This window comes from Rutilus rutilus (genome assembly GCF_951802725.1).
Source record: "Rutilus rutilus genome assembly, chromosome: 4".
Taxonomy (NCBI): Eukaryota; Metazoa; Chordata; class Actinopteri; order Cypriniformes; family Leuciscidae; genus Rutilus; species Rutilus rutilus.
The window spans coordinates 15,991,487-16,017,567 of record NC_140212.1 but is presented as its reverse complement, the minus strand read 5'-3'; the positions used below and the strand labels follow the sequence as shown (position 1 = coordinate 16,017,567).

The 26,081-nt window shown below is 38.8% G+C and overlaps 1 protein-coding gene across 4 annotated transcripts in view; it reads right to left on the bottom strand.

Moving 5' to 3' along the window:
- nav3 (neuron navigator 3) overlaps positions 1 to 26,081 on the bottom strand; it is a 148,821-nt gene that overhangs the window by 46,994 nt on the left and 75,746 nt on the right. For all 4 annotated transcript variants that reach the window (XM_084406904.1, XM_084406905.1, XM_084406907.1 and 1 more), the window contains exons 8-12: positions 22,970 to 23,993; positions 19,333 to 19,445; positions 10,641 to 10,749; positions 1,609 to 1,977; positions 73 to 204 (exon numbers count right to left, since the gene is read on the bottom strand). In XM_084406904.1, the coding sequence (XP_084263030.1) occupies positions 73 to 204; positions 1,609 to 1,977; positions 10,641 to 10,749; positions 19,333 to 19,445; positions 22,970 to 23,993 (1,747 nt within the window). The remainder of the gene's footprint in view (positions 1 to 72; positions 205 to 1,608; positions 1,978 to 10,640; positions 10,750 to 19,332; positions 19,446 to 22,969; positions 23,994 to 26,081) is intronic.

Genomic DNA, 26,081 nt, shown 5'->3' with positions numbered 1-26,081 from the left:
AATATCTACAAACACTTCCTGTAATCAATCAGAAAAAAAAAAAATTGTTTGATTCATAACAGGAAGTCTTACCTGTCTTCCCCTTGCATCTCTTTGACTCCTTTTTGAACAACCTCTCGAGCTGGCGTCATCTCAGGTGGGCGACCAACATTTCGAGAGTAAAGGTCGACATTCCGAGAGTAAAGACCTCCATCTGTGTGATACCTTAATGGGTAAACAACAAATGCACAGTGAACTATTATCTGTGAGCATTTGTCAGGGGGTTAATATAAGTGAGGTTCATTTTTCATCATTTACTCAACTTTGTTGCTAGATTTGACCATGTTTGTTAGTGTTATGCTGTTGGTTCTTGCAAGTTTAGGCAGTAGCACAAATGATATTTGAGAGCTAAAGACTTCGAATACAATGCATGAGCTTTATGAACTACTTTTGTTGTCATTTCTGAAGCTTGATGGCTGCTTGACATCAGCTTTCATTGTATGGAAAAGAGCAGCATTAACATTCTTCAAAATTTCTCCTGTTCCATGGAATGTAAGAATAAATACTGTATAATTTATTCACAGGAATGAAATTTTAGGGGAAATGTAATTTTAGGCCTTTTATTACAGCAATAGTATATATATAAACAAATATTTTATTATTATTTAACATGACAAAATTACAAAAAATGTAACAAATCTAAACTAAACAAATCAAAACAATTAATAAAAATAAAATGAAAATGATTCAAAATATTCATAAATATTATAATAGTATATAAACAACAACAATGCGTTGTGCATCTATGTGAGCATCATTTTTACTTACAGTATGTAATACTATTTGATGAGAATCAGTGAATTAAAAACATGCCACAGATTAGAGAGTACAAAACATTAACGTTCTGATAATAAGTGTAATACTTCAGCTAATTGCTGTTTTAAGCAGATGCACTGCCTGCAGGTTTGAGCTTCAATGTGTTTATATCCCCAAACCCATTACTTTCATGCGAGTTTCTTCAGGTTCAGGTACATACTTTGTTTCCTGTGTGAGTCAGTCTCTTATAGACTTCATTTCTAGTGTTATTTTTCTCTCTCCGTCTATTCAGAAGCATAAAGACAGCAAGGGCAAAAGCAATAGTGCATCACACAGTGATATATATGTGACCCTGAGCTATTCCTCCAAACAGAGACATATGGTGGTGTATAAGTGTTTCTCACCCATATAGGGATATTGAGAAACAGCCGTACTCCCTCTCTGCTTTGATGGAAACAACATCAATGTTATAAATCGATCATATTTTTTTTTAAACAGCCTTCTGTTTATGAACACTGCATACAGCAACAGAAAAAGTGATCGATTGTTTGACTGGTCTGCTTAAACTATGAGAATATCATTGTTTAGTTTATGTATGTAGAAAAAAAGAATCTTTTTTTCATGATTTTTTGATGATTATAAAGAATAGCGTTTATTTGAAACAGAAATCAAATAACATTAAATGTCTTTACTGTCACTTTTGTCCTTGCAGAGTACCAATTAAGCATTAATTTCTTGAAAAACACCCCAAAAAAGATGCTGTTTCTTCATGGTTTGATATCCAATATGGTTTCTAATTTCGTAGTTTCTTACCCACTGATATCGTCTGCATGTACATTCTTGGCGAGTATGTCCCCATCGCTCCCGTATCCGGTCACATCCACCTCTGGTCCCGCCTCAGAAACCCCACCTTTCTCCCCCGGCTCTGACCCTCGAACCCCTGAGGCCGCCGCTCTCCTCAGGGGGGCAGTGTATAACAACCTCGATGAGTCACCATAGCGACCAGTGGTGCCAGCACTGGATCTGGGCGGGGTGAAGCTAGGAGCATCGCCGGCCTGAAGACGAGGATTGGACCCTTGGGCGAGACGCCAAGACATGGGGGAAGAGCGGCTCGAGAGGGCGGGGAGGCCACGACCGTTCACTTCTGTAGTTACAGTGGTGTCGAATGTTGTCTCAAGTGTACTACAAAGAAAAAAATGAGGAAGAGAAGGAGATTAGAGGAGAGATTTTGGGGACTGCAGACGGATTTGGGTAATTAAATCAATATCCTGCTTCTGAAACAGCTGACTTGCCATTTAAAGGCGTAAATATCTAACACCTGTGCCAAGGTGAGGAGTTTGCTTGACAGTTTGAGGACCAATCTGTACCCTGCAATGCAGCACAGTTTCTAAAGTAAAGTTTGGAGTTTAAAATATCCACCTACTCTCCTGAATATTGGCATGGTGCAAAAAACTTTCAAACTGGCTGACTTACACAAATGTGTTTGACAAGATGATTTGCTCCACAACTATTGTGCCTATGAGAAAAGATGGCAGATTTCAAATTACACTCATGGTCCAAAGTTTAGGGTTGGTAAGTTTTTTAAAGATAATCTGCTCACTCAGCCAGATTTATTTGATCAAAAATTGTGAAATAATATGATTTAAAAGAATAGTTTTCTATTTAAATATATTTAAAAATGTAATTTATTCCTGTGATGGCAAAGCTGACTTTCCAGCATCATTACTCCTGTCTTCGGTGCATGATCCTTCAAAAATCATTCTAATATGATGATTTGCTGCTCAAGAAGCATTTCTTAATATTATCAACGGTTGTTTTTTGGAAACCGAGCAAATGCCATTGAGGTGAATATCAATGCTAATGGATAGCGTTCTTCTCCAATACACAGATTCCAATTCAGTTTGGCTCCACAATGGTGAATAAATTACACTTCACCTTTAATGTTTCCAATACTTTTATATTTTGAGTCTACCCTGTGCTAGTACCATTGTTATCAGAAAGTAATACCATTCTGCATTGACGTTGATCCTTCATTATCACATTCATATTGTGTAAAGTGGTATTTTTATGGAACTCCAAGGTGACCATGGTACATCTTTAAAACCCAAAACAACATTGTACTGTACAGTAAATGCGTAAATAAAAAAGGGTAAAAAGGGTCTTACTATGGTATATAATTTCTAAAAACCAAAAGACTATTTTGCTAAATACAGCAATAACTAGTATGATTTGGAAAACTGATATTAAACAAAAATAAATAGCTAATAATATATGTGGTATTAGTAAATGATTTGAGTTTATTACCAATCATTACTTTTTATTTCAGCGATTCCAAAACAATCTAAAATAAAAATGATCTTCAATATGAAGCTATGAATTTAGTAGTTTTTGGAAAAATAATATATTGTACTGATTTTTAAATTTATAACCTACATGAATATAGCAGATAGACAGATAGATAGATAGATAGATAGATAGATAGATAGATAGATAGATAGATAGATAGATAGAGTCTCTCTCCACAGCAGGTCTTCTATCTGTAGGTTGTGAGTGTTCAGCGTGGTGTGAAGGACCCAGCTGAAGCAGAAAGATTGCCAATGTGGTTGTGCTTGATTTCTGCTCTCCATAAAATGGAAGCTATTCTCATCTTTCACTTCAACTAGCATCAGCCCATCAACAAGCGTGTTACCGCGAGCAAAACTTCAGTCTGACCTCCTGACCTTTGTTAAGTGCTCCATGTATGTCTTTGATTGTGTGAATATAAATGTGTGAACTGATGTGTGTATAGGTGTCTCCACACGTTCACAAGCTTGTTGATGCGGGAACGAGTGAGAAAACAACATATGGACAAATGCTCAAATGCAGACGCCCATAATGACACACCCTTCATACAAGAAGACTGTCCTGCAACAGCTCTCTCTAGTGGTGAGACAATCACATTACGGACATCATTTCAATTTCTAGGGTACATTTTCAGGTTCTATTCAATTTTAGATTACACATAAATATCATTAAATATACAAATTCATGAATATGAAATTTAAACAATGTGTACAAGCATATACCCAAAAAAATGACAGTTATTCGCATGAAGGGACAACAGCAGGGGGTCAAAAACGAGTGTCACTTAACAAATAAGTCATCAGCGCCAAGGCGACGTTGTCATGACTACAGCACCGGCATATTAATATCCTCTCCATCAAAGTCCATTCAGAACGAATCTCATTAGTGGTTAGCCAGCATGTAAGCTGGTTAACAACATCCTTCGAAAGAGATACACTTTCATGTACTGTGAAAAAGCAAACTACAGTAGTATTAGTAGACCAAAGATACATGTATTGATTTGTATTGAAAAATCCAAGGGTCTAATTTACAGAAACAGCGTTCCCGCCTAGTGTTATTCTGTTGTGCTGTGGTATATCTGAAACCAGCATTAAGTGTGTGGACGCTCTTGTTATGAAATACACCAGAGAGTTGTGACTCAGCAGTAATGAAGGGTGGATACCAAACCAGGGATTGGTCATGCTCATGGCTGACCGGTGTTTTTGTATAGATAGGAAACAAACACGTACATATTTGAACAGTAATATTGAATTTCACAGTCAGAACACATTAGGTCGGTTTATTGGGTTGTTGATGTTTATAAAAATGGTGCAAATCTGTGGACAAGACAAATACAAATGAGAAGCATGTATGTACAAATACACAAGCAAAAAAACAAACCCCAAAAAAACTGAAGAGGGCCTTGACTTGGTAGTACTGACCAAAAAAATTGATTAGATGGATTTATGCAGGAGGGCAGGGATACTTCTGCAGTTTTGCAGTTCATATTTCTTGTTTAATTACTGTGGTACTTTATAATAAGGTTTGAATTGTCAACATGAATTTATGCATTAGATATCCTGAACTAACAATTAACATTTTTACAGCATTTATTAATCTACAGTAAATTCGTGTGCCTATATAATACATCAACTATATGGCCACTTACACCAGCATTGTCTTCACTTATACCAGCATTGTCTTCATCAACTAAAACTATTACAAATAATTTTGGGTAATTGAAATAAAGCTGAAATAAAATACAAAATTTAATATTTGATTGATATCAACTTGATAAATAAAAATGAAATAAATAAGTGCAAGCTGAAGTACTAAAATAACTAAAAATAAAAAAAAATTGGGGGAAAAACATGCTGTTTTCGTGCATGTATCTTTAAATGCAAATGAGATTCTGCTCCCCACCCTGCTTTTAGAAGAGAGCAGAGGCTTTACAGCTCGTGCCTTGGATATTCTGCCAAAAACTAAAAAATCTCTTTGTTTTTGATTATCATCCCTATCGCGGTCACTCTCACGTGACATTGCAGTTCTTCATCATCATGAAAGTTTATTATCTGCATGCGTTTTCAAGCCATATCAGTCTAAACTTCTGATAAATGCTATTCTTAATGCTCACATCCGAAGCACGCGCACAGAAAGCTGCCAGATGGCGTGTCCCGTGAGTATTAAACTAAGTTCTCTTTCACGTCTTATTGTGCTTAAACTCTCAAATACACACAAAGTTGTGTCAAAAACACACAAAGCTTACATAAACACAGTCCATTACGTCTGTAAAAGTAAATAAATTTCATGTGTATTTTAGATCTGTGTATTAAAGTGAAAGCGGCGTAATATACAGTACCTACTGCTATATTTGCTGTTAAAATGAATCAAACAACAAAAGAAAAACAGAAAATCACTCACTGCTCTTGACTGAATAGCTTTAGTAGCTTTAATAAGAATACATTTCTTACATAAATGCTGCTGTTAAATGCTCTGGCGAGGAGATAAACATGGCGGACTGTGTAAAGCTCACTTTAGACAGGCGGGGTCTATGCTAATAGGGCAGAGTCCGTCAGCAGTCGTAGGCGGGGCCTAAACAATGTGACGTCACATTGCATAGAAACTGCAAATGGCTTATTCTAAAACATTGCTTATGATTTATGGGTATTAAAAAAGAGGAGTGAGTGGATTTTTACCATTATAGGGTGGTTGTGTATAGCCTGACTACGTCAGACTTCTTACTTCCGCTCAATTTCATTTCGCTTCTGTAGTCAGTCTGATACAGCGTAATAGCTTTCCGTTTGCCTCCGGCCTGAAAACAGCCGGGCCAATCAACGAACAGAGGGCGGGCTGAGAGCCGTGACGTAGACGCTGATTGTACCGTGGATGCGTTGATTTTTACTTCACATAATCTGCAAAAGTCGCGCACAGCCATGTTCACTCCGGTATTTCGCTCGATGGTTTTGTTTTCGCATCATACATGTGTTTACAGTGGAAGTTAGATGCGGCTGAGCATGCGCATAACACACGCCATAACCAAACGTTATGTGATTGGCTTACGGGAACCAATGATTTTAAACTTCAGACAAGCGCCCCCCGCGAGAGAGAAAACACTTCTCTATTATGCCATTCCAGACTCTGTCTACGAAGCAAAGCGAAGTAGCAGCACTGTAAAAAATGATCGTGATTTTAACAGTTAAAGACTGTAAAAATGCTACAGTAAAAAACTGTTAATTGGTTAACAGAAAGTTTCCGTACTATATACGGTAAATAACTGTGATAGATCTAATGGTACATTTAATGTAATTTTACTTTAAAATACCGTTAAATTTACAGTTTTTGGAAGTAAAAACGAACAAGTCATCGTATAATTTACAGTGAAAAAACGTAAATTGACATTCCCACAATTCCATGCGTGACACTTCACAGTTGATGTATTTTTGTTGAAATAACTATGTTTCGTCATAGTTTTCTTAGTTTTTTTTATAATCAGTTATGTACATTAGGGTTTTATATTACATTTAATGTTGTTAAATTAATGTTTATTGTATTTTTAAAATTTCATGTGTGTTACCATGATGGTGTTTAATGTTTGTGTGAATGACACTGTGCACCTTCTATATATTTTAATTGTAACTTTGTTGTGGAAGAACTAGCCTACATGTAATGAGCATTGATTAATCATGTAACTCTCATTACTGCTGAGATTGTTGGTTTGTCAGTGTAATACTATGGTACAAAATAGAGATTAATACTTCAATAGGTCGGAAAATTAACATTATATCATATTACTTAAATCCAATGTTAAATATACATGTTTAAAATGTTAAATTTACATGTAACTCCGTAAGTATGTTTACGGTTTGATGTGTTTTTTACAGTATTGTTCTGGTAACCACAGCTGCCAGTTTTTTTCCGTAAAAACAACGGGATTTTTTTTACAGTGAGAGTTTGGTATTACCAGGCTAGGTTGTGTACACACTGCCGACACACATTTATGTTCAAACACCATGTAATAATGAATTTTGCTTAATAGGTCCCCTTTAAAATAATGCTAATTGAAAATATGAATAGCTACTATAATAGTATATAAATAATTCTAAAATAACACTGATTTATATCATTCTAAATATAAAAACGATGTCAAAGTATTGTTTATTGTTAGTTCATCACACCTAATGTTAATTAATTAAATGTTATTGTAAAGTATTCCCATAATCAAGAAGCAAACCATAAGAATATGGAAATACCATCATCACCGGTGAGCAGTGACAGGCTTTTTGGTCATTTTAAAGTCATTTTATTCACTGCCCTCTGGTCACCCAGTATTTTCTAAAAGTGGTTGCTGAACTGTGTAATGTGAGCGTCCCTGCAGTACGGTACACATGCAATAGTGTTGAACAAAGAACCCAGACCAACTAAGAAACAATGACTTCCCTTTTCGTCTACAAATCCAAGCCAACAGGAAGTGTATGAGCTGAGGTTTATGGCTCGCTTAGAACATAAATCATGAATCTCGAGTTAGTAAACATCACTGGATGCACCACATTTCGGCAGGTTGCTCTGTCTAATCTATTGATCTCCCGAATCACCCTCTGGCCAAGTCACCAGCATTTATCTTCCTCTCTGATGTCACTCCTCATGACAGCTGACAGTTCCTCTATATATATTCCTGATGTCTCATCTTCTCGACAACCCCTGTCTCTTAGCAACATGCTAACGCTACTGGGTAAGGGTAAGACTGCAGCATTATTCTGAGTCTGCCATCCTCCTCTGCTATACCTTAAACAGTGGCAAGAAATCAAATGGCCTGATGAAATGGAAACACGATTATAAAAGCTACCGGTGAGAAAAGTGCTAGAGCTTATTTCAACATCCTCTTACATCAGGAAGTATAATCATGCACGCTTTGCTAATTAACAGGAGCTGTTCTGAAATCTTTTGACATTTTTTATCAATTCATAATGCACATGTTGTAGTCATGTTTAGGCAAACACTGTGTAAAATACGCAATTAATTCATTTTAGCGGTTTTATGTTGCCTACATCTTATTTGTTATTATTGCATTGCATTAATATATACAGTGGTGCCCAAAGGTCTGAGACTACAATAAAAATATGGGATAATTTTTTTCACACAGTGTACAGACTTAACACTAGAACTGCCAAAGCGGTCATTTTGACCGTTTTGAATTTTATATCTGCAATAACTTAAAATTAAAAAATAAATAAAATCCTGCTGGTACCTGACTTTTCCTAAAAGTGTCTGTATTTTCATTTGAAATGTTTTTCATATAAATTACACATAAGGCAAAAAAACAAATGAACATATTTACCTATTTCGGCCATAGACGGTCAGATTGACCGCACTGAATTTCGCGGTATTATTATACATATACCAATATACACAACAATAAAATGTGGTAAAAAATACACAAAACATATTCCACAACAAATCATTTAAATGCAATGATATTCAGAACAGAACAAGAATGAAAAAATAACTATAAACAAGCCAAAATGAAATAGGCTACTTTCAAGCGAAAGTGAAAGTAAGCGGCGTTGGGCTCACGTAACTCTCTAATTAGAATCAAAATGTTTCAACATTTGCGATGTATTTGGATGGTAAAATATTCTTTATTATGCTTTGTACTTCACTCACGTTCCAATATCGACGGAAAAAAATCTTCACATGCGCAAAATGGTACGAATTGTAGGCTACTACTGACTATATAAACAGAGCAGTGGATTTTTTATATGTTTTGACTATTTTATAATTTTGTTTATGGCTATAATGAACAGGCTGCGATGTCAAGATTGCAATGCTGGAATATGGTGTGTGTGTGTGTGTGTGTGTGTGTAAGGCGCGGGCGCGATCGAACAGTGTAAACATGAAAACAGGCTGCTCCGTCATTTTGGACATCTACGGATATTATTATTTATAGATGTATAATTAAACTTGTTTAAATGTACAGTTTGGTGTTGTTTTGTTTCTAAAAGATATCCTAATACAATAAATGCATTAATCTCTCAATTGGGTATTTATCATTAAAGATATAGAGTTTGGAATCTAGCGGTCAAAATGACCGCTTGCGGCAGTTCTAGTAGTTATGGAATTCTGGCACTTCTAGTGTTAATCTGCCTATACAGTATCTTGTATAGTATTTATAATGAGTTTCCATCAAATAAATCCCCATGAAGTCTGGATGGGATTTTCATTTTCTTTGAGATGCTGTATTGACCTTGAAGATCCCAAACTCATATACTGAGGATTTCTTTTTTATTTTATTTTTTTAACATCAATCAATACAATATTTAAGGTCTGAGAACCTTCCAAACACAGGTTCAGATCAATAGATCTTTGTGGCGTTCCCAGCACTGCAGTGAATACGTGTGTGCAGGAGTTTCTGAAAGAACATGGATACTCTATACTCTTCTGCATACCAATCATATGGTACTGTATGTTTAGAGATGAATGGAAGTCAATTTCAAAAGCTCGTGCGAGATGTATGATGTTTGATGGAATGCACACAGTGGGTCAACGTCTCAGAAAACGGCAGGTCAAATTCCTGACGACCAAACAATGTCACAATGGAGAAAATGGAGCTCTTCCCTACAATTAGCTGGATCGCTATCTTTCAGTCTTTGCAAGTCTGTTGTTTCTATAAAGTCTGTTGTCTTGCCCTGAATTACTTTGTTCAGTTTGTCACAGTGATTAATAGTTTTTTCCTCATCTTCATTCATCGAGTACACAGCCTGACAGCCGTGCATCAACAACATGTACATCTGAGCGTTATGAACTCCATACAAAGAAAGGCTGGAGTTTTTTTGATTCATGGGCTCTTTACTGGTTAGGCTTACGGTGAGGGAGTGTGAGGAAGTGTCTAACGCCTTTTTGGCTCCTTTGAGAAGCAATGTGCTGTGAAAAAAAACAAAAAGGCCAGGCATTGATTTCCAAAGAAGATGCTCCCCATGAGGGAAAGAGAGAAAGGGCCAACACCATCTGTCATGTCAGAGCGCTGCCTCTGAACCACTTTCCTGTGAAATTACGTTCACATTGTGAGTGAGATAAAGAGAGAGTCGCAGAAATAGGCCATCCCAGAGCCGGACAAATGTGGTTACGCTTAAGTATTTTCTTCAGTAATTGGGTGTTTGGGAATTTGGGTCTTACAGGCAATACGGTTTTAATAAATGATTATCTCGTCAAAAATAGAGAGCATTTTTCATATCACAATGAGATTGGTGAGAGTCTTTGTTAGCAAAGATGTTGGCACAGTGAGGGTTTGCATTGTTTGTGAGTGCCAAGCTGAGCTCTATCTTTAAAGAAATTAAATTGGCAAAAGAGACCCAGTTTTTCAAAAGTGCAGCTGTCACTTTTTGGAACTAATGAACTTACTTTTATTATGTTTTACTCAACTGATATATATACATATCTTAATGGATAAGGCTCATTGCAAAAAGCTTCAGACCATACTGGTCCACCAGCTTCACCACCAATATTTTGAATGATGAACTAACACTCACCTGTGGCTTATCTGCGTCCCACGTAAACTGGACATGGTTTCTTCGAGATTCTGTCTCAGATCGGCGATGTTCTTCACTGTACGCATCCGTCTAGCCTCTGGATCCTCCCCTGGTGGACAAAGAAAAGAAAACATTGGTTACCCTGTTACAGACGCTTGCTAGTAAATAGTCTGAAAGGCAAAACAGATTCGGCATATGAACCAGTCAAACATGCTGTGGCCAGCGGTTAGTGAGAGGAGGCTGTCTGCTCTTGCATGTCAACTTAGATGCTGAAGTTACAGCTTGCTGTGCAGCTGATGGGATAAAGGGACAGATTTCACGGTCATCACTTTTTCGCGGAGCACAGAGTAATCCATGCGCTATGACACCACTTCTTAACCCCTAAGCCAGGCTCAAAGTTTGGCTGGAGCATGATTTGCCTATAAAGCAGAAACCTGTCAAATTCGAACAGACCGAGTCATTTAACTGCACATATTTTCATCCTCATTTTCTGGACAGAAGTGAAGAAAATTAATTCGGTATGAACTCAATAGAGGTGTACATTTTAAATTGTCTCAGTGGTTTAAATGATTTCAATCTCTTCCCCCAAAGATTCTTTCAGATTCAATCACTGATTCATTCAGTGAACCTTTTCTGCAGGTTACAGCATTATTGTTATTGACCAAATAGTTGTGAATGCGTCATTGAATTATTCACTCAACCGATTCATTTAAAAATCTACTAAGAGACTCCAGCGAGACTGTTTAAACATAAGGGTTTTCCCCACTAATTCCAACCATTTTTTTTTTCTTCTAATAATAAATCAATCATTATGAAGCCAGGAAAAGACATCAAAGGCATTCATGCACTTTACAAGAAAGAAAACTTGAAATATTTTTCATTTGTTCATGGCCACAACACCACTAGAACTCAGACTCTGGATCTGGATCTGCAGAGGTTCAGTTAAGTGCTTCTTTTCCACTGCATTAAACTCATTGAACAAAGACACTCAAATGGACACTCATACAAGCTGATGATGGCAGTAAGAGGTTTAACAGCAGGTCTGCATGACTCCCACATCACATCAGAGACCTGCTTATTTGATCCAGTCACGTCTGGCTTTATCACACCCTGACTGTAAAATACTGTGTCAATTGCATGAGCTATGATATGAAACACTAATTAATAATAATACAACTTATATCACTAAATAATAATAAAAAATATGCTATCATACAGTATATGGTGCACTGATCTTAAGTGTGTTGCTCATGTGTTGAAGTTGTCATTATATGGGCATTTAAAATGAGCTTTAAATCAAAACTGATTGTACTGTATCACTTTCACAGTGTCTGGAAAAGTATTTAGCAAAAAACAAGAAATATAAAAGGTGATTTCCCATGTGAACCATGATTTACACCAAGAACTATTTTCAACAGCCCTTTTCACTTATCAAACACTTCCAGGTCAAACCTTATTTCTCTTCTGTGTTATTAAATGACACCGCATATTTTGTTTTAGCATGTCTGTGCTGCTGCTTAGAGAGCTGGACTCTATACACAGTTATTGTCAAATCAATATTGTTTGGAAGGCAAACCATCTGACAAACAGAAGCGATCATGTAAGTGAGCCTGACTCAAAAGTCATCTGAGTGGAAGTTCTGTCCGACAGGATTGAAGACATGATGAGAAGCACAACCACGTATGAGGGTGTCATGACTGACCATCAATACAGAGCCAGAGTGCAACCTTAGACCGATATTAAAGATGCATATTCTGCCACAGGAAATAACTGACGAGATTTCTATGGATGTAACATTCTGGGTTGTAAAGATCCAACACTGCGTGCAAACCAACATATTTTCATAAACGAAAAAGCTGACAAGCTGGTCTTGAGCAATGGAGCACATGTTTGCACTGGTTGCATTATTATGTTAAAAAACAGTTTAAAAATAATTGAAGGGTTTTGAGATGCATTTTAAAAAGTCAAACTGTTTTTGATACAGCATCTTAAAAACTAGGAGTTCACAGTGCGAAACACTGCAAGACATCTGTTTTAATGTGTACATAGACCAACATTCCAAAAATATCTGTAACTTTGTTCAAAACTATATTCCTTGCAGCTGACAGTTTGATTCGTTACAAAAGATGACTGTGGCGGCAATTATGTCAAGAGAATGACTTTGAGAGATGCAACGGTTCTGAGACAGATTACCGTGTTGACATTTTTAGTCACAGTACCATGCTAAAATCCTCTTTGAAAGGGTGTATCTCAAAGTTCATCCCTTTAAAGCACACCACATAAAATATTAACTCTCAAACAACTAAACAGAAAAAAACAGAACACTAAACCTCACTAATTAAACTAGTCGACCATCCTGATCCCTACAGCCCAGAGAGGCATAGCTCTGGAGCACATACGGAGTCACTGTGAATATATCAGGCCCTCTATTACCCAGAATGCTTATTTTATAGCATTGTAATGGACCATTCAGCCAACCTGCGTAAGGCAAATAAAGTATTTTCTCTTTCCTGCACTACCTCACATTTAGAGCCAAGGGCAATTTAAAACCCACACACATATAGCAGGTGCACGGTGCACATGTATGTGAATCCTGGAAATGAACAAACAATACAAGACTCAGGTATTTGATGATCAAGAGGGCTCTAGGTGGTATAACTGCACTTGTTGCCCTCTGGGCGAGCAGACGCATTTCTGTAAGCACCATTTGAGCCTGTCAGCAGCAAAGGAGGGTGTGAGGACACACCGCTGGCTCTGTCTGATCAGATGTTAGCTGAGAATTTGCTTTGATTTAACCTCATTGTGCCAGTGTGAAAGCTAACCTCAGAGTCTACAGCTACAAACTGGAATCTTTGCAGATTGCATTGTCCTGCTTGTGTTTTGCATAATTCAGAGCTGTTTTGTACCCGTATCACTCATTTCAAGGCAAAAAGGGTGACACAGCAGATTTCTGTGCCCTAATAGCAAAGAGTTTAGCCAATTAAATACTGTATTGTTAAAGGTACAGTAGCAAAAACCTGCTTAAAGGGACCATATGACATGAGAAATCAAATTCGCCTTCATCTTTTGACATTAAAAAATCCTGCAAGTTTCATAGCTTAAAACGAACTCCTCATTATAAACAAAGCATTTATTTATTCAAGCTCTAAAAACAGCTTGTTGTGATATCGGGTGACCTGTGATGTCACACGGGAAAACAGATTTGTATGTGACTGCCTCAAGTGTGCCGCACAAGCCCTGAAAAGTGAAGCCAAAACGTCTCGATCGCCCCCCGGTGACTGGTCCTAGTATAGGTCATAAGCCCCGCCTCCCCATGTAATTCAACGGGACGTGAGACCAACTAAACAATTAAATTACACTTCAAATATCTTTTTTCCAAAGGTGGTTTCTTTCATTTGCTGTCGTTTTTATCACGCTGATGTAAGTTCAAGTGTCTGTTTCAAAAATAAGTTGTTTTTTAGTTAGTTACGTGATGCTATAAAAACGGCGGTGTAACGTCATGATTGACAGCTGTGATTGACAGGTTCTCGAGCGAAGTAGTCACTGAAGCACCAACGGACATTTTTTTCGGGATCTTCGGAGGACTGAGGAGATTGTATTTACTTTATTTTAACAAGCCTCTTGTCGTACTGCAATCAATTTTGCAGAGTGAGGGCGGAGCTTTGATTTCGCGGCTTTACTTCCTGCTCACTACTGCGCAGGTCTGGTCCCGAGATCGCTACTGCGCAGACTCAAGTTCCAAGATGTCAGCGCCATATCGGGACTCTGGCGGCTTCAGTTCTCATCAATGGAAGAGAGCGAAGGGGCGTCGTCCATCTTTTTTTACAGTCTATGGACTGCCTCCAGAGCTAGACATCGACGAATAGTTATACACCATCGCACCTTGGGCCCCACCTATTGGCTTTCAGTCGCTTAACTGCTCACATTTGCCTGCACTGGATGTGAGCATTGTGTCACGTCAAAAGCAAATAGAACCCATTATAATCACTGATGTTGTCTATACTAGATACAGATGTGCGTTTAGTTTCTGACATGCTCAATGCACTTGAGTCTGTCGACAGGACAAATGGAAAAATGAAAGAACGTTCGATTTGACGCGTCCAGTTTAAACAGCTCATCTGTGTCTCTGTGCAGACTTTAGAAGTATCTTAACGTCGGAAACAACCGGATGGTGTATTTTAAAGGTGCCCCGGATCGCGTTGAAGGATTATATGTTTGTTCGGAGCATTTTGTTTTGTCAGCGAGGCACAGTGTAATGGAGACTTTGCAAAGAAACTTGAAAGAAACGGACAGCAGCTGCATCGCAAACAGTAAGTAAATGATTTCATAATGCTTTGTCTTTAAATTATGGTTTTATATGGATAATGTTTTCAAAACACTAACTCACATGAAAAACACTTACTCGAGTGGGCGTTGACATGCGTTTCTATGCAATGATGTTAGCCAATAATAACAGTAGCATTTAATGGGATTTTATGGTATGCATTTCATCGTCCACAAGGCTAAAATCATTAGTCAGATTGCTTAGAGAAGTAATAGCGCACCTTACATAAAAAAAAAAAAACATTTCCTTACATAAAAAAAAAAAAAAACATATATATATATATATATATTTTTTTTTTTTTATGTAATGTGCGCTATTACTTTTCTAAGCAATCTGACTCCGAGTACAGGGATAAATATGACCATTACCATATATATATATATATATATATATATATATATATATGTTTTTTTTTTTGTTTTTTTTGAGGTACTATTGTCCGTAGGAAAAAAAAAACTGTGTAGACTGTGTAGACTAATTTCATGTGAACAATCCCCTTTAAGAATTAGCACTAGGAACAGTGACCACTAAAACAAGTAAGAAATAACCCCTCTAAAACATTTCCTCAGTTAACTCCAATGCTGTGTGAAAGAAAGCTGTGATCACACTGAACTACAGGGAACTGAATTACTTCAATAAGATGAGGTGGTGGGCTTGCGAACAAACAGCCCCGTGGTTGGCGGTTAATATTAGATGGGTGAGGAATAAAAGCATGGATCACACCGACGGGAGGGTAAATAGAGCTATTGATCAGAGCAGCAGACAGCATGGCAATGCTTCCATAGCCGGCAGGTGAATGTGGCTTCTAAATGTTCTCCTATAGCACAATCAGAGAACCATAATTCACCCTGACATCCCCAAGAACCGTTTCTAATGCAGTCACACACACGCTCGACCCGGAGTACAGGGATAAATATGACCATTACCACAGCAACTCACAAGCAAGGCACAAAGACTGTTACAGAATGTTACTGATGAGTTTGAGTGACTCTGTGTAGCTATACGGCATGGCACTTACGGCGTGTCTGCGGGTTTAAAACCTGCTCCAGGTCTCCCAGCATAGTGAGTATAACCTCTTTATCCAGCTGTGCCTGCTCATCTCTGGCACTCTCAAGCTCCCAGTCTCCCCCAGTGCCCGCTGGACCTGCCCGGGTGTCTTCATCTGATCTTCTACTGCTGCCCGCTTTATCCATCAACTCCGGCCGCTGGAGCTGATGCGCAGGTGCCATTCGGCTGGACTTCCGGCCCCAGGGCACAGGTATAAGGGAGTGTTCGGACTGGGAGAGCATCTTGGTGAGGGACAGCGAGAGCGACCGAGCTCGGGTGCTGCTTTCGGGGTGTCTACGAGCGCTGGATCGGCCGTGTTGGGGCGAGGGTGATGAAGACGACATCCCGGATCCTGATGAGGGTGGGCATGGCGGTTCGTCCAGCTCAAAGGTGTAAACCCTCTGCTCCCCATCACTAAGCAGCACGAGGTTGCCGAGAGAACGTTGCTTGCGGAGGTTTAGATTGTCTGGGAGAGACTGCGGTGACTTGCGAGGTGGGCTGCCGCCCTGGAACACAGAAAAGTCAGCTCCCCGCTTCATATTTTCTCACGTTCTTTAGGATCCCTCGCACTTTTTCTACCTTATCTCGAAGTTTGTTCCTCTTCACATGATCTGCGTGCCTCAGGTGGTAGCTGGCACATAAGCTCAGTCGCAAAACTGCCCCTTGCACCAGGGAGCTTCAAATATCATCCTGCCCACACACACACGCTCGCTCGCCGCAGCCAATAACCAGCATCCAGGTGCACGTGCTGAGAGCACACTCCTCCTTGTCTTCCTCCTCTCTTCCTCTTCTATCACTTCTTTCCTTCAATGCAGCACAGAGGCTCGCGGGAAGCAGATCTGCACCAGATTACGGTTAAATTGTGATACATATCCTTCGCGGCGTTTCCCTCTCTTCCTGTTTCTCTCCCAGCAACCGAGGACTCTTCACACACTCTGTCTATTAATTACCGGCTGGAGTGAGCGCATGTGGCTCGCTCCAAGGGACAGGAGCAGAGACTGAGTATGTGTGTGCGCTACGAGGTGCGAGCTCAGGGTCCGCCTGCTCCTTTTAACATGCTGTGAGCTGCTTCATTCTCTTTATCTATCTCCTCCTTTCCTCTCTCTGTGTTTCTCTTTGCAGCAATGATGGCTGGTTTCCTGTTGCTGTTAGCTACCGAGTCAGCACAGGTATTTGTGTGTGTGTGTGTGTGTGTGTTGTGGGAATAGCGCAAGACAAAACTGGCTTGTAACACTGTGATTTCTCTCCCTTCAAACTGGTGAAGGGTGTTAAGATGATGCATTTGGAAATGCCGCAGCACACAGCTCAACTGGAAAAGGAAAGGAAATCATACAAAACTGAACTAAGACCATAATATATCCCAAAACAGAGATTTTCAACCTTTATAGGTCTGACTCAGGGACCCCCAAAATAAAAAGCTAGATTTTAACATTAAAATGAATATCTTTCATCAAAAAATTCTTATTATGCATTCAAAAATTAAAATAATCATTAAAAAATTACTAGCATGATTTTATAATGATGTAAGACAGATAATATAATATAATAATACATTTATGAATTAAATATTACATATAGACAGTTGTCTGTATTATTATATATGATATTATATTATTAATAATTTATATATATATATTATTATTATTTTTATTTTTAATTTTTTTATCCGTTTCTGGACTCCGACAAGCTATATTCACAAAAGTGCTTGCCTGATGTTTCAGAATTAACCAACAGAGATAGTTACCATAAATAGATTCCGGATAATTCAACAAATGTAAGGAAGTTCTTTTTTCTTCTTTCTTTTTTTAATCAAACAGTGGTATAAACTTTACCAAATATCTGCATACCACCAAACCAACCAGACATCTAAATGTGCAAAAACAAAGCAGGTGCATGCATAGATTTTGTTCTTGTCCTTGCATGGAATAAAACAAATTTTACAACAGGGTGGAACCCACAATGCACTTTAACAGGAAGTGAGTTCTGAGGTTCACATCTATAAGTAGTCCATGTGAGGGTTTCCCTGACGCATCACTGGACAAACCACAGCATTTCAAGCATGCCCAGATGTAGAAAAAAAAGCCTGTAGACTAAGAGGAATTTTATTTTATTTTTTTCACATGTTCCCCTTACATAGATTAAGAGAATTTTATGGAGTTCTAATTTCTGTTTAAAATAAGTATGATCCTGTGCATACAGTAGGAATATAGAGCAATAAAATAAAAGCTAAACATTGGAGTTTATAACAAAAAATCTGACTTTAGAATTTAGCATTTTGGCAAATCAGAGCACATGGATCTGAGATAAAGTCTAATCATCTTAAATGATTGTACATACTTTGGATTTACAATCTGGCTGTACCATTTATAATTTGTTTTCAACAGCTCAGGGTACAATTACAATTTTATGCTTCCCTAAGTCTCATCAGCCATAAACTGTCCCAAACTCTCCCAATGCAGGGCAAAACATCCAGTAAATGTTTGACCATGAGTCACAATGTTATTGCTGCAAACAACAATGTCCCTCACCTTCAAAATGACCACAGCAGGGCTGCATTCTTATTGACATACAACGACTGACCACTTTGTGCTTATGTGTTCGTCTGCAGCTTATTCGCTTTAATTTGACATTCCAGGCATTTTTGTGCAAGCTGGAGCACTAATTTATATCTCATTAAAGAAGAGTGGGCTGGTTTGAGAAAAGATTTTTTGTTTTTAGCTTTTTTAGATGGTTAATTACGAACAAAATGTATTAAAATAACAACAGGGAACCTCAGGGATGCACACATGCGGCCAGATCGCAAACCGATTAAATCTCATCTCGTACAGAATTAATGAAATAAACCCAAGCGTTTGCAGAGAGCTATAACAGCAGTGGCTGTGATAAATATTCACACAGGAAATGAACAACTAGGAACGTATGTCATAGTGCACCCTCCATTTCCAGTAACTGCAGCGCAGGTAAATGCAGCATTTGGGCACAATTTGCATTTATTTCTCACCGACTGGCTGTTAAAATATGTGTGCGAGCAGAGCCTGAGCCACAGGCACCTATCTTCAGCTATCAGCTGTCACATCATAGTCCCACACATGGAGAAATACACAGAAGCGCAAATAAACACATTCTGCTGCTTGGCCTCCCAAACAAGGCCGGCCTTTGTCCACCTGTCATATCTGACCTTTTTCTTGCTGCGATAGCAACATGGAACTAGAGGCCTGCAGAGAGAATCTGTGCCTGTGTGAGTGTATGTGTGTTGGGTGTGTTGAGTGTGTTTGACTGTGTGTAGGTGTGTATGTGCACATGTGGCGGCACTCATCCTACCTGAGATCTCCTCCAGGCACTGTTTGGCGGTCTTGCTGTAGACCAGGTCTTTTGTGGGACTGAGACACGGTTCAGTGGGGACCACGGTAGTGCAGTCATTCTCTGAATACGTCCTGAGTGAAGCAAAAGGAAAAATTGCATATGAATTATTAGTATTTTTACACAGAGAAGATCATATTTTTAGTTTGCCTGCATATCATCCTAACAATGAATGGAAACCACCAGTTGCAAGATAAAACCACGGGTTTAATGAAAAAGTGGCAAATGTTTTGGTCAATATTTCTGTTTTCATTTTCATTTTAGTTCAAGTTTTAGTCCTTTTTATTCGTTTTCTGTAATAAGTCTTTTATTTTCTTCAATTTAATTTTAAACTAAACAAAAATGATAAATGTTGCCTTGGCAACTATCTGAAATATAATAAATACTTTTTTTTTTTTTGTTAATATTTATTTTGTCAAGCAATTACTTTTTTTATGGTTTTAGTTTTAGGTATGTAACGATAATACCCTGCCATTAATAATGACAATAACAATTAAATAATATATTATTAAATAATAAAATATCATTAACACCAAATACTAAATACCATTAATATACGTATACAGGTGAAACTCGAAAAAATGTAATATCGTGCAAAAGTTTGTGTATTTCAGTAATTCCAATTAAAAGGTGAAACTAATATATTTAGTATAACTATATACATATGCATGATTATACTTTTCAGAGGGCCGACATTTATGTATTTAAAATCCTTTTTTTTATTGATTTCATGTAATATTCAAATTTTCTGAGATTTTGAATTTGGGGTTTTCATAAGCTGTAAGCCATAATCATCAAAATTATAATGCCAAGTACTATAGACTAACTGTACTACTGTAGTCAAACCCTAAAATAAAGGGAAAACATTTTACCTAAAGAAAATCTCATAGATTTTTGACTTTATGTAGCCATCTTCCTTTTTCTTAGGTTTGACGGTCATTGTGGGGACACCTGGTACCCAAAAATCTAACAAAACCTGACAAGCACATGCACATACGAGGCTGTTCAGACTGGAACAGTTGAAACAGTCTGGGAGAAACTCTATGACTGTATATATGCATAACAACCACATCTACAACAAAGTTGTCCCAGGATACCTGCACTCGCCCAGATAAACATTCCCTTCTCTCTCTCTCTCACACACACAGTCACACACATCCAATTCACCAGCCAAATATTTCAGTGGCATGTCACACTATTAGTTTCACCACGTGTTCCTGTGTTACCTGAGACAACAAACACTCACCCACGTACACACAAACTCTGCCTGAGAATGCAAATAAGCAAATGATGCAGAAAGGAAGAGGGCTTAAACTGTCAGGTAGGTGAACTGAATGAACAGACAGTTTCAACAGAAGGTCGGGTAAGGACACATACAGAGATTTCATGGGCATCAGACACATCATTTCATCGTTTTAATATAGTTTTCATGCAACATCACTGAAGCTTAGAGTGTTGATGGGAAGAGAGGCACCATGCCAGTGGAAAAAATATTTTTAATCAAATAAATGTTGCTTTGTTGAGAGACTTCTTTCAAAACCATGAAGAAATCTTACCAACCTGCTTATTTTGAACACTAGAGTATAAATATTTACATTTACACAAAAATATAGTTTTGAGGCTGGTAATGCAACTTCATCAACTCACCCACCTTTGCCAAACATGTCAAAAAGTTTGACCCTATGTAAGTGTAGTTTTAAAGAGCATGATCACCATGTGGACCCATTCAAAATGCAGTGTACCATCTCGCAGCACCATTGAGTGCTGTCGCAGCCCTGCAGGTTTTTACAGTGCCAAGCAAAGCTCTCGAGAGGAAGATCTGCGGTGGTGGAGTGCGATAAAGGCTTCAGTTTAAAATTCCATTAAGTCTTTAGGTTATAATCCTTATGAGACGACACTGAGAATGCCAAACACAGCTTTAAGAAAACGCCATCATCTTCCTGTGAATAATGAACCTGTGGCAGGCCGGTAAGGTGGTGAGTGTGTTTTTATGAGAGACGTTGAGCTCTAAAGGTTCAGTTTGTGCATGCATGTCAGACGGGGGTCATCAGGTTTGAGAGCTCTTTATCAAGAGACGGATTAAACGTTACTGAACATGCACAATCGCTCAAGGACAATACTCTTCCTCTCTCGCTTTTAACACTCTCATCTTTGTCTTCCATGTCATAGGACCATTAACACCCTCTTTGTCTTTTTAACAAGCTGACTCAAACTGTTATGAATGCCCTCTGCCCATCAATCACATAATTCTCTTTTCTGTTCCCACTTCCTCTTCCTCCACTCTACCCTATTCACCCTCATTAGTCATCATTTGTGATGTCACCAGTCTCTTGGTGAGGACTGAGGGAAGCCACGCCCCTCAAACGAGGCGGTCTGGCAAACGTCTCAGCGGTTCCCACTCGGGCTATTAATACTGTCAAGATGAGACGTTTACCCACTGTTTTTTCTAACAAAGCTTTGCGCGATTGGATATGTGATGCAATGGACAGATGATCAGTGGGTGTGTGTTTGTGGGTTTAAAAGCTGGTTTGATAAACTGTATATATAGATGAATAGTTCAACATTTATTTGTCTGTAATTAATGATGCTTTATGTTGCTCTGTAACCTATGTGTGTGAGAGGGGTCTCACCCCATCTGGTCAAAACAGGACTCTTGTCTAGACGATCTATAATGAAAAGAGATCCATCCTGTTAACATCACCCCCCACAGTCAGATTTAACAAGACATCCTCCAGATTTCTTTCTGCCTTTACTCTGACAGGAGAGTGAAGAAATGATTGATTTGAAAATGACTAAAACCCGGGTTGCCTGCACAGAAAAACCACTATGCAACATGTCGGAACATGTGCACTTCCCACCAGGCCAACTCTATAACAGTCAGATCTTTCATGCAGATATTACTTTCCACATCTAAACAAAAACTGGATTTTGCATATAGTTAATGGTGTATCTTGTGAACTACTAGCGATTACGAATAGTACCTGTTACATTTGGCAAAAGCCACACAACTGGTTATCAGTGTGCAGAATGAGTAAAAGATGAGGTAATTATTCTGGACCTCCTGGGGATGAGGGTTTCATCTTTGCCTGTCTATTGAGGGTAATTACAGAGACATGGTCCTGCTGTCTCATGGATAATGATAATGATTTTACAACCCAGAATAGAACCAAGGAACCCAGATCTGTCTGTTTATCTGAGCCTTACACTTTAATGTCTCTAAGCGCCATCGGATATATAGACCCCAGTAGCCCTGCCAGGACTAGAAGCCAGCAGGGTCTATGATGAGGACATAGAGGACATGAAAAATGACCAGTTGGCATCTGTTTTCTCTACTGAGGGATTTCTGTCTAATTTTATCCAAAGAGACAAAGTACACTGATCACAAGCAAAGCCCACCTGCTCTTAATTAATTCGCTAGGGGTATAATGGTAAATGTAATATGACAGAGGTGGACTCTTCTGTGACTGAACAGGACACATCCAGATCCTTAATCATTAAGCAAGTACCCGTAACTTCGGCAACCATCATTCACAATATGCAAAGCAAGACATTTAAAAAATGCAACGATCAAGTCCAACTGTGTTTGAGAATCACTCACCGGTACATGAAGGGGGCGACGGTTGCTGTGTTGGGATGGTTGTATTGCTGCTGCTGGGGAAGTTGTACTACCCCATTACCTCCTAGAGCTCCTCCACCACCCAGCCCTGAAGTGGCGGATCCAGAAAGTGCTGAGGTACTGGTTGATGACACCATGCTGGTCTTACGATTCTCCAAACCACCCAAAGATTTCTGCATATATATAGACTGACTGCCTTTACTATGTTTGGTCTTCTCACTTGTAGCAGGTACACTAGTTGCAGGTACACTAGGCTGAGTTGCTGCAGGCTTGGCGGTCGTTGCCGGAGCCTTCAGACCAGGCTTGGGGATGCCGCTGGAGGCGGGGATTGCACTTTCTTTCTTCACAGAGGCTGCAGATGTTTTGCCTCCTTTGGGGATGAAGCTGCCGATCTTTGAGCCTTTCTTAGAGGGCTCCACTATTACTGGCTCCTCTTTGGGTGGTGTGCTGGCTTTGCTCTTTGTCTTGTTCTTCTCCTCTTTGTCTTTGGGCTGCGGCAAGGACTTATTGTTGTGGTTCTTGCAGTTGTTGGTCTTGTTTGGGGGTGCAAAGGAGGATGCAGAGGTCTTCCCCTGCTGTTTCGAGATCCCGCAGGGTGGTGTGGGACTGCAGGTCCCCTCATCTCCAAACTCCGACAAGTCGTCCTCCTCCTGAAGAGCCATTTCGGCCACCGAGGGCGAGGTTCTGGATGCGGAGCGAGGGTTGATGAGCCGGAACTTCTCCAACATGGAGCGCTGGTTGCCGGGTGCTGATTTGGAGGCATCTGTGATTGGGGGCCGGAGGCGATCAGATGATAAGGGAGGAGTCGGGGAAGCGGTTGGGCTAGGCGGCTTGGTGGCCAGCATGGACGAGGTGGCACTGTGCTTTATGTTCATGGATTTGCTGCGCCAGGACTTTCCAGCTGTGGGAGAGGGGATGGCAGAGGCCAGCTGCTGCCCGCTGGTGCTTGAGGGCACCGAGCCACTGCCGTTCATGCTGCCTGGCAGAGGGATGCCCTTCACCGATTCTGTGCCAGAGAAACAGACCACACAGTGGACACATCTGTTAGACTGATAAAACTACACCCTAGAAGCAATACGAAGTTTGTGTTGTGAAAATTGTAACAAAAATGATGACTGCGGCAATAATCAAATATTAACATAAGAGGAAAGGGATTGTGGGAAAGGAAAATGATAAACACGTGAGAAATAGATAGTGCTCCAACCAAATCTTTACTCTGCAACTACCGCATACTAAAAATCCCAAGCAATGCTGAGATGCACTCAGGCAGAAAATTGGCTCCTAAATTGATTTTGTGGGATTTCAAATACTTTGTTGTTGCCAGACACTCTCTTGTTCTTTGTAAATGCAGTGATGTTTTTCAGAGAATCAACATGGCTCACAGAATTATATATATATGTAAACATACTTAATCCAATACAAATACATCATGTCCACAGATCTACATATATCAAGCCTTTTAGATCATGAACTATCAGTCCAATAATGTCCAATAATGACAACTTCCCATTGCAAAGCTCAGGACATAGACTCAAAATGCTTTACAATGTAAGTGTATATAAATCAGATTACTTTGACAAGATTTCTGTCAATTGTACATTACTGACAAAAAAAAGTACCATTGTATTACCATGCTGTTTTTTTCTTCTTTATCTATAATGAATTACATTCTTTCTAGCACCTATATGAATATGGTATATGAATACAGTAATCATAATCATGCAGTACCAACATACATACCAAATTACCATGGTTTTACCATCTGATTCTACCAATGTACTCAAGTACTATATGTATAGAATATGTTTTATATTTTAAGAGTGAATCTCATGCAACCAGACAAAGGCATATTTTTTCACTTGGGTCATTTGTACTAAAAATAAAACAAATAAATAAAATAAATTTTGTTGAAAAGTAATTTCTTCACATATTCGAATCACTGTAATACTGAATATATATATATAGCAGTAATGAGAATTCCAAATGTTCCAAAATTCCCAAAAAGGAAGTAAAAAATAAAACATCCACCTGTCATGAAAATAATATTAGAATTTTTTTAATGCCAAATAAATCATTTTTATTTTGTTTTGTGAGATTCACTCTCAAGTGTTTTTAAATCAGATCGCTTTCACTGAACTTCAATGGATTATACATGAAAATAAAATACCATTTTAATGAGTTTCTGTGAATTTAAAAAGATCAGTAATACACCAATGCTTCAGCTGCCTTATAACACAACAAACTGCAAGCAAATCTGCTTAATCTCACAGTAACTCAGGCTGTCCCCAACTTTGATTTGCATCCAGATATATCAAAGTCTCAAGCTGAAAAATTCTAAACATAAAGGAAGAGAGGAGGAGATGGGACTTCAATTGGTTCCATTGAAAATCATGTAGAAGGAACAGTGATTGGACTATGAATGAGCGTTGTGTGGATCGGGCTTCAGTGCATGTGTCAGCTAAATTAACCCCGTCTTTGGAGATAACAGCAGCTTAAATAACAGCCTCTCTCTCGCACGTACACACACACCAGACCATCGAAACGAGGTTACCATAGCTACCCGTCTTTTCGCCACACCACTTTATATGTTGAAAGTGAAACTCCACTTTGGTCTTGGAATTCTGGTAGGATGCCATACACATTCCAAAACAAACATATTAACAGGTGTACTGACAGCAACTCTGTAATGAAAATACTCAATTCACTACTGTCTAATCCAGAATGGATCACATTAGCCATTTCCTTTGCCTCTGGCTTTCTTTGTTATCTCTTCTGTCCAGTTCTGATATATCTCCACCGTCACAGGTGCTATTGTATGAAGCTATGCCAGAAGTTCATTGAGTGTACTAAATAACAATGATTTCCTTCAAACGAATCCAGGAAGTGGACATGAGCTAAACATGCTGATTCACTCCTGCAGCCAGTGTGAATGGAGAAATTAGCTTTGTTATACAAGAGTCAAGACTACTTAACATGCAAGTGTTTGTGCCTACTAACTTGGCATAGGGTTTATAAACAGTGTGAGATTTGCATCCACAGAGAGGCTTTGTGCTAAGACACGCAGGTGACGGTAGCACTGGGTGCTGACAGATTT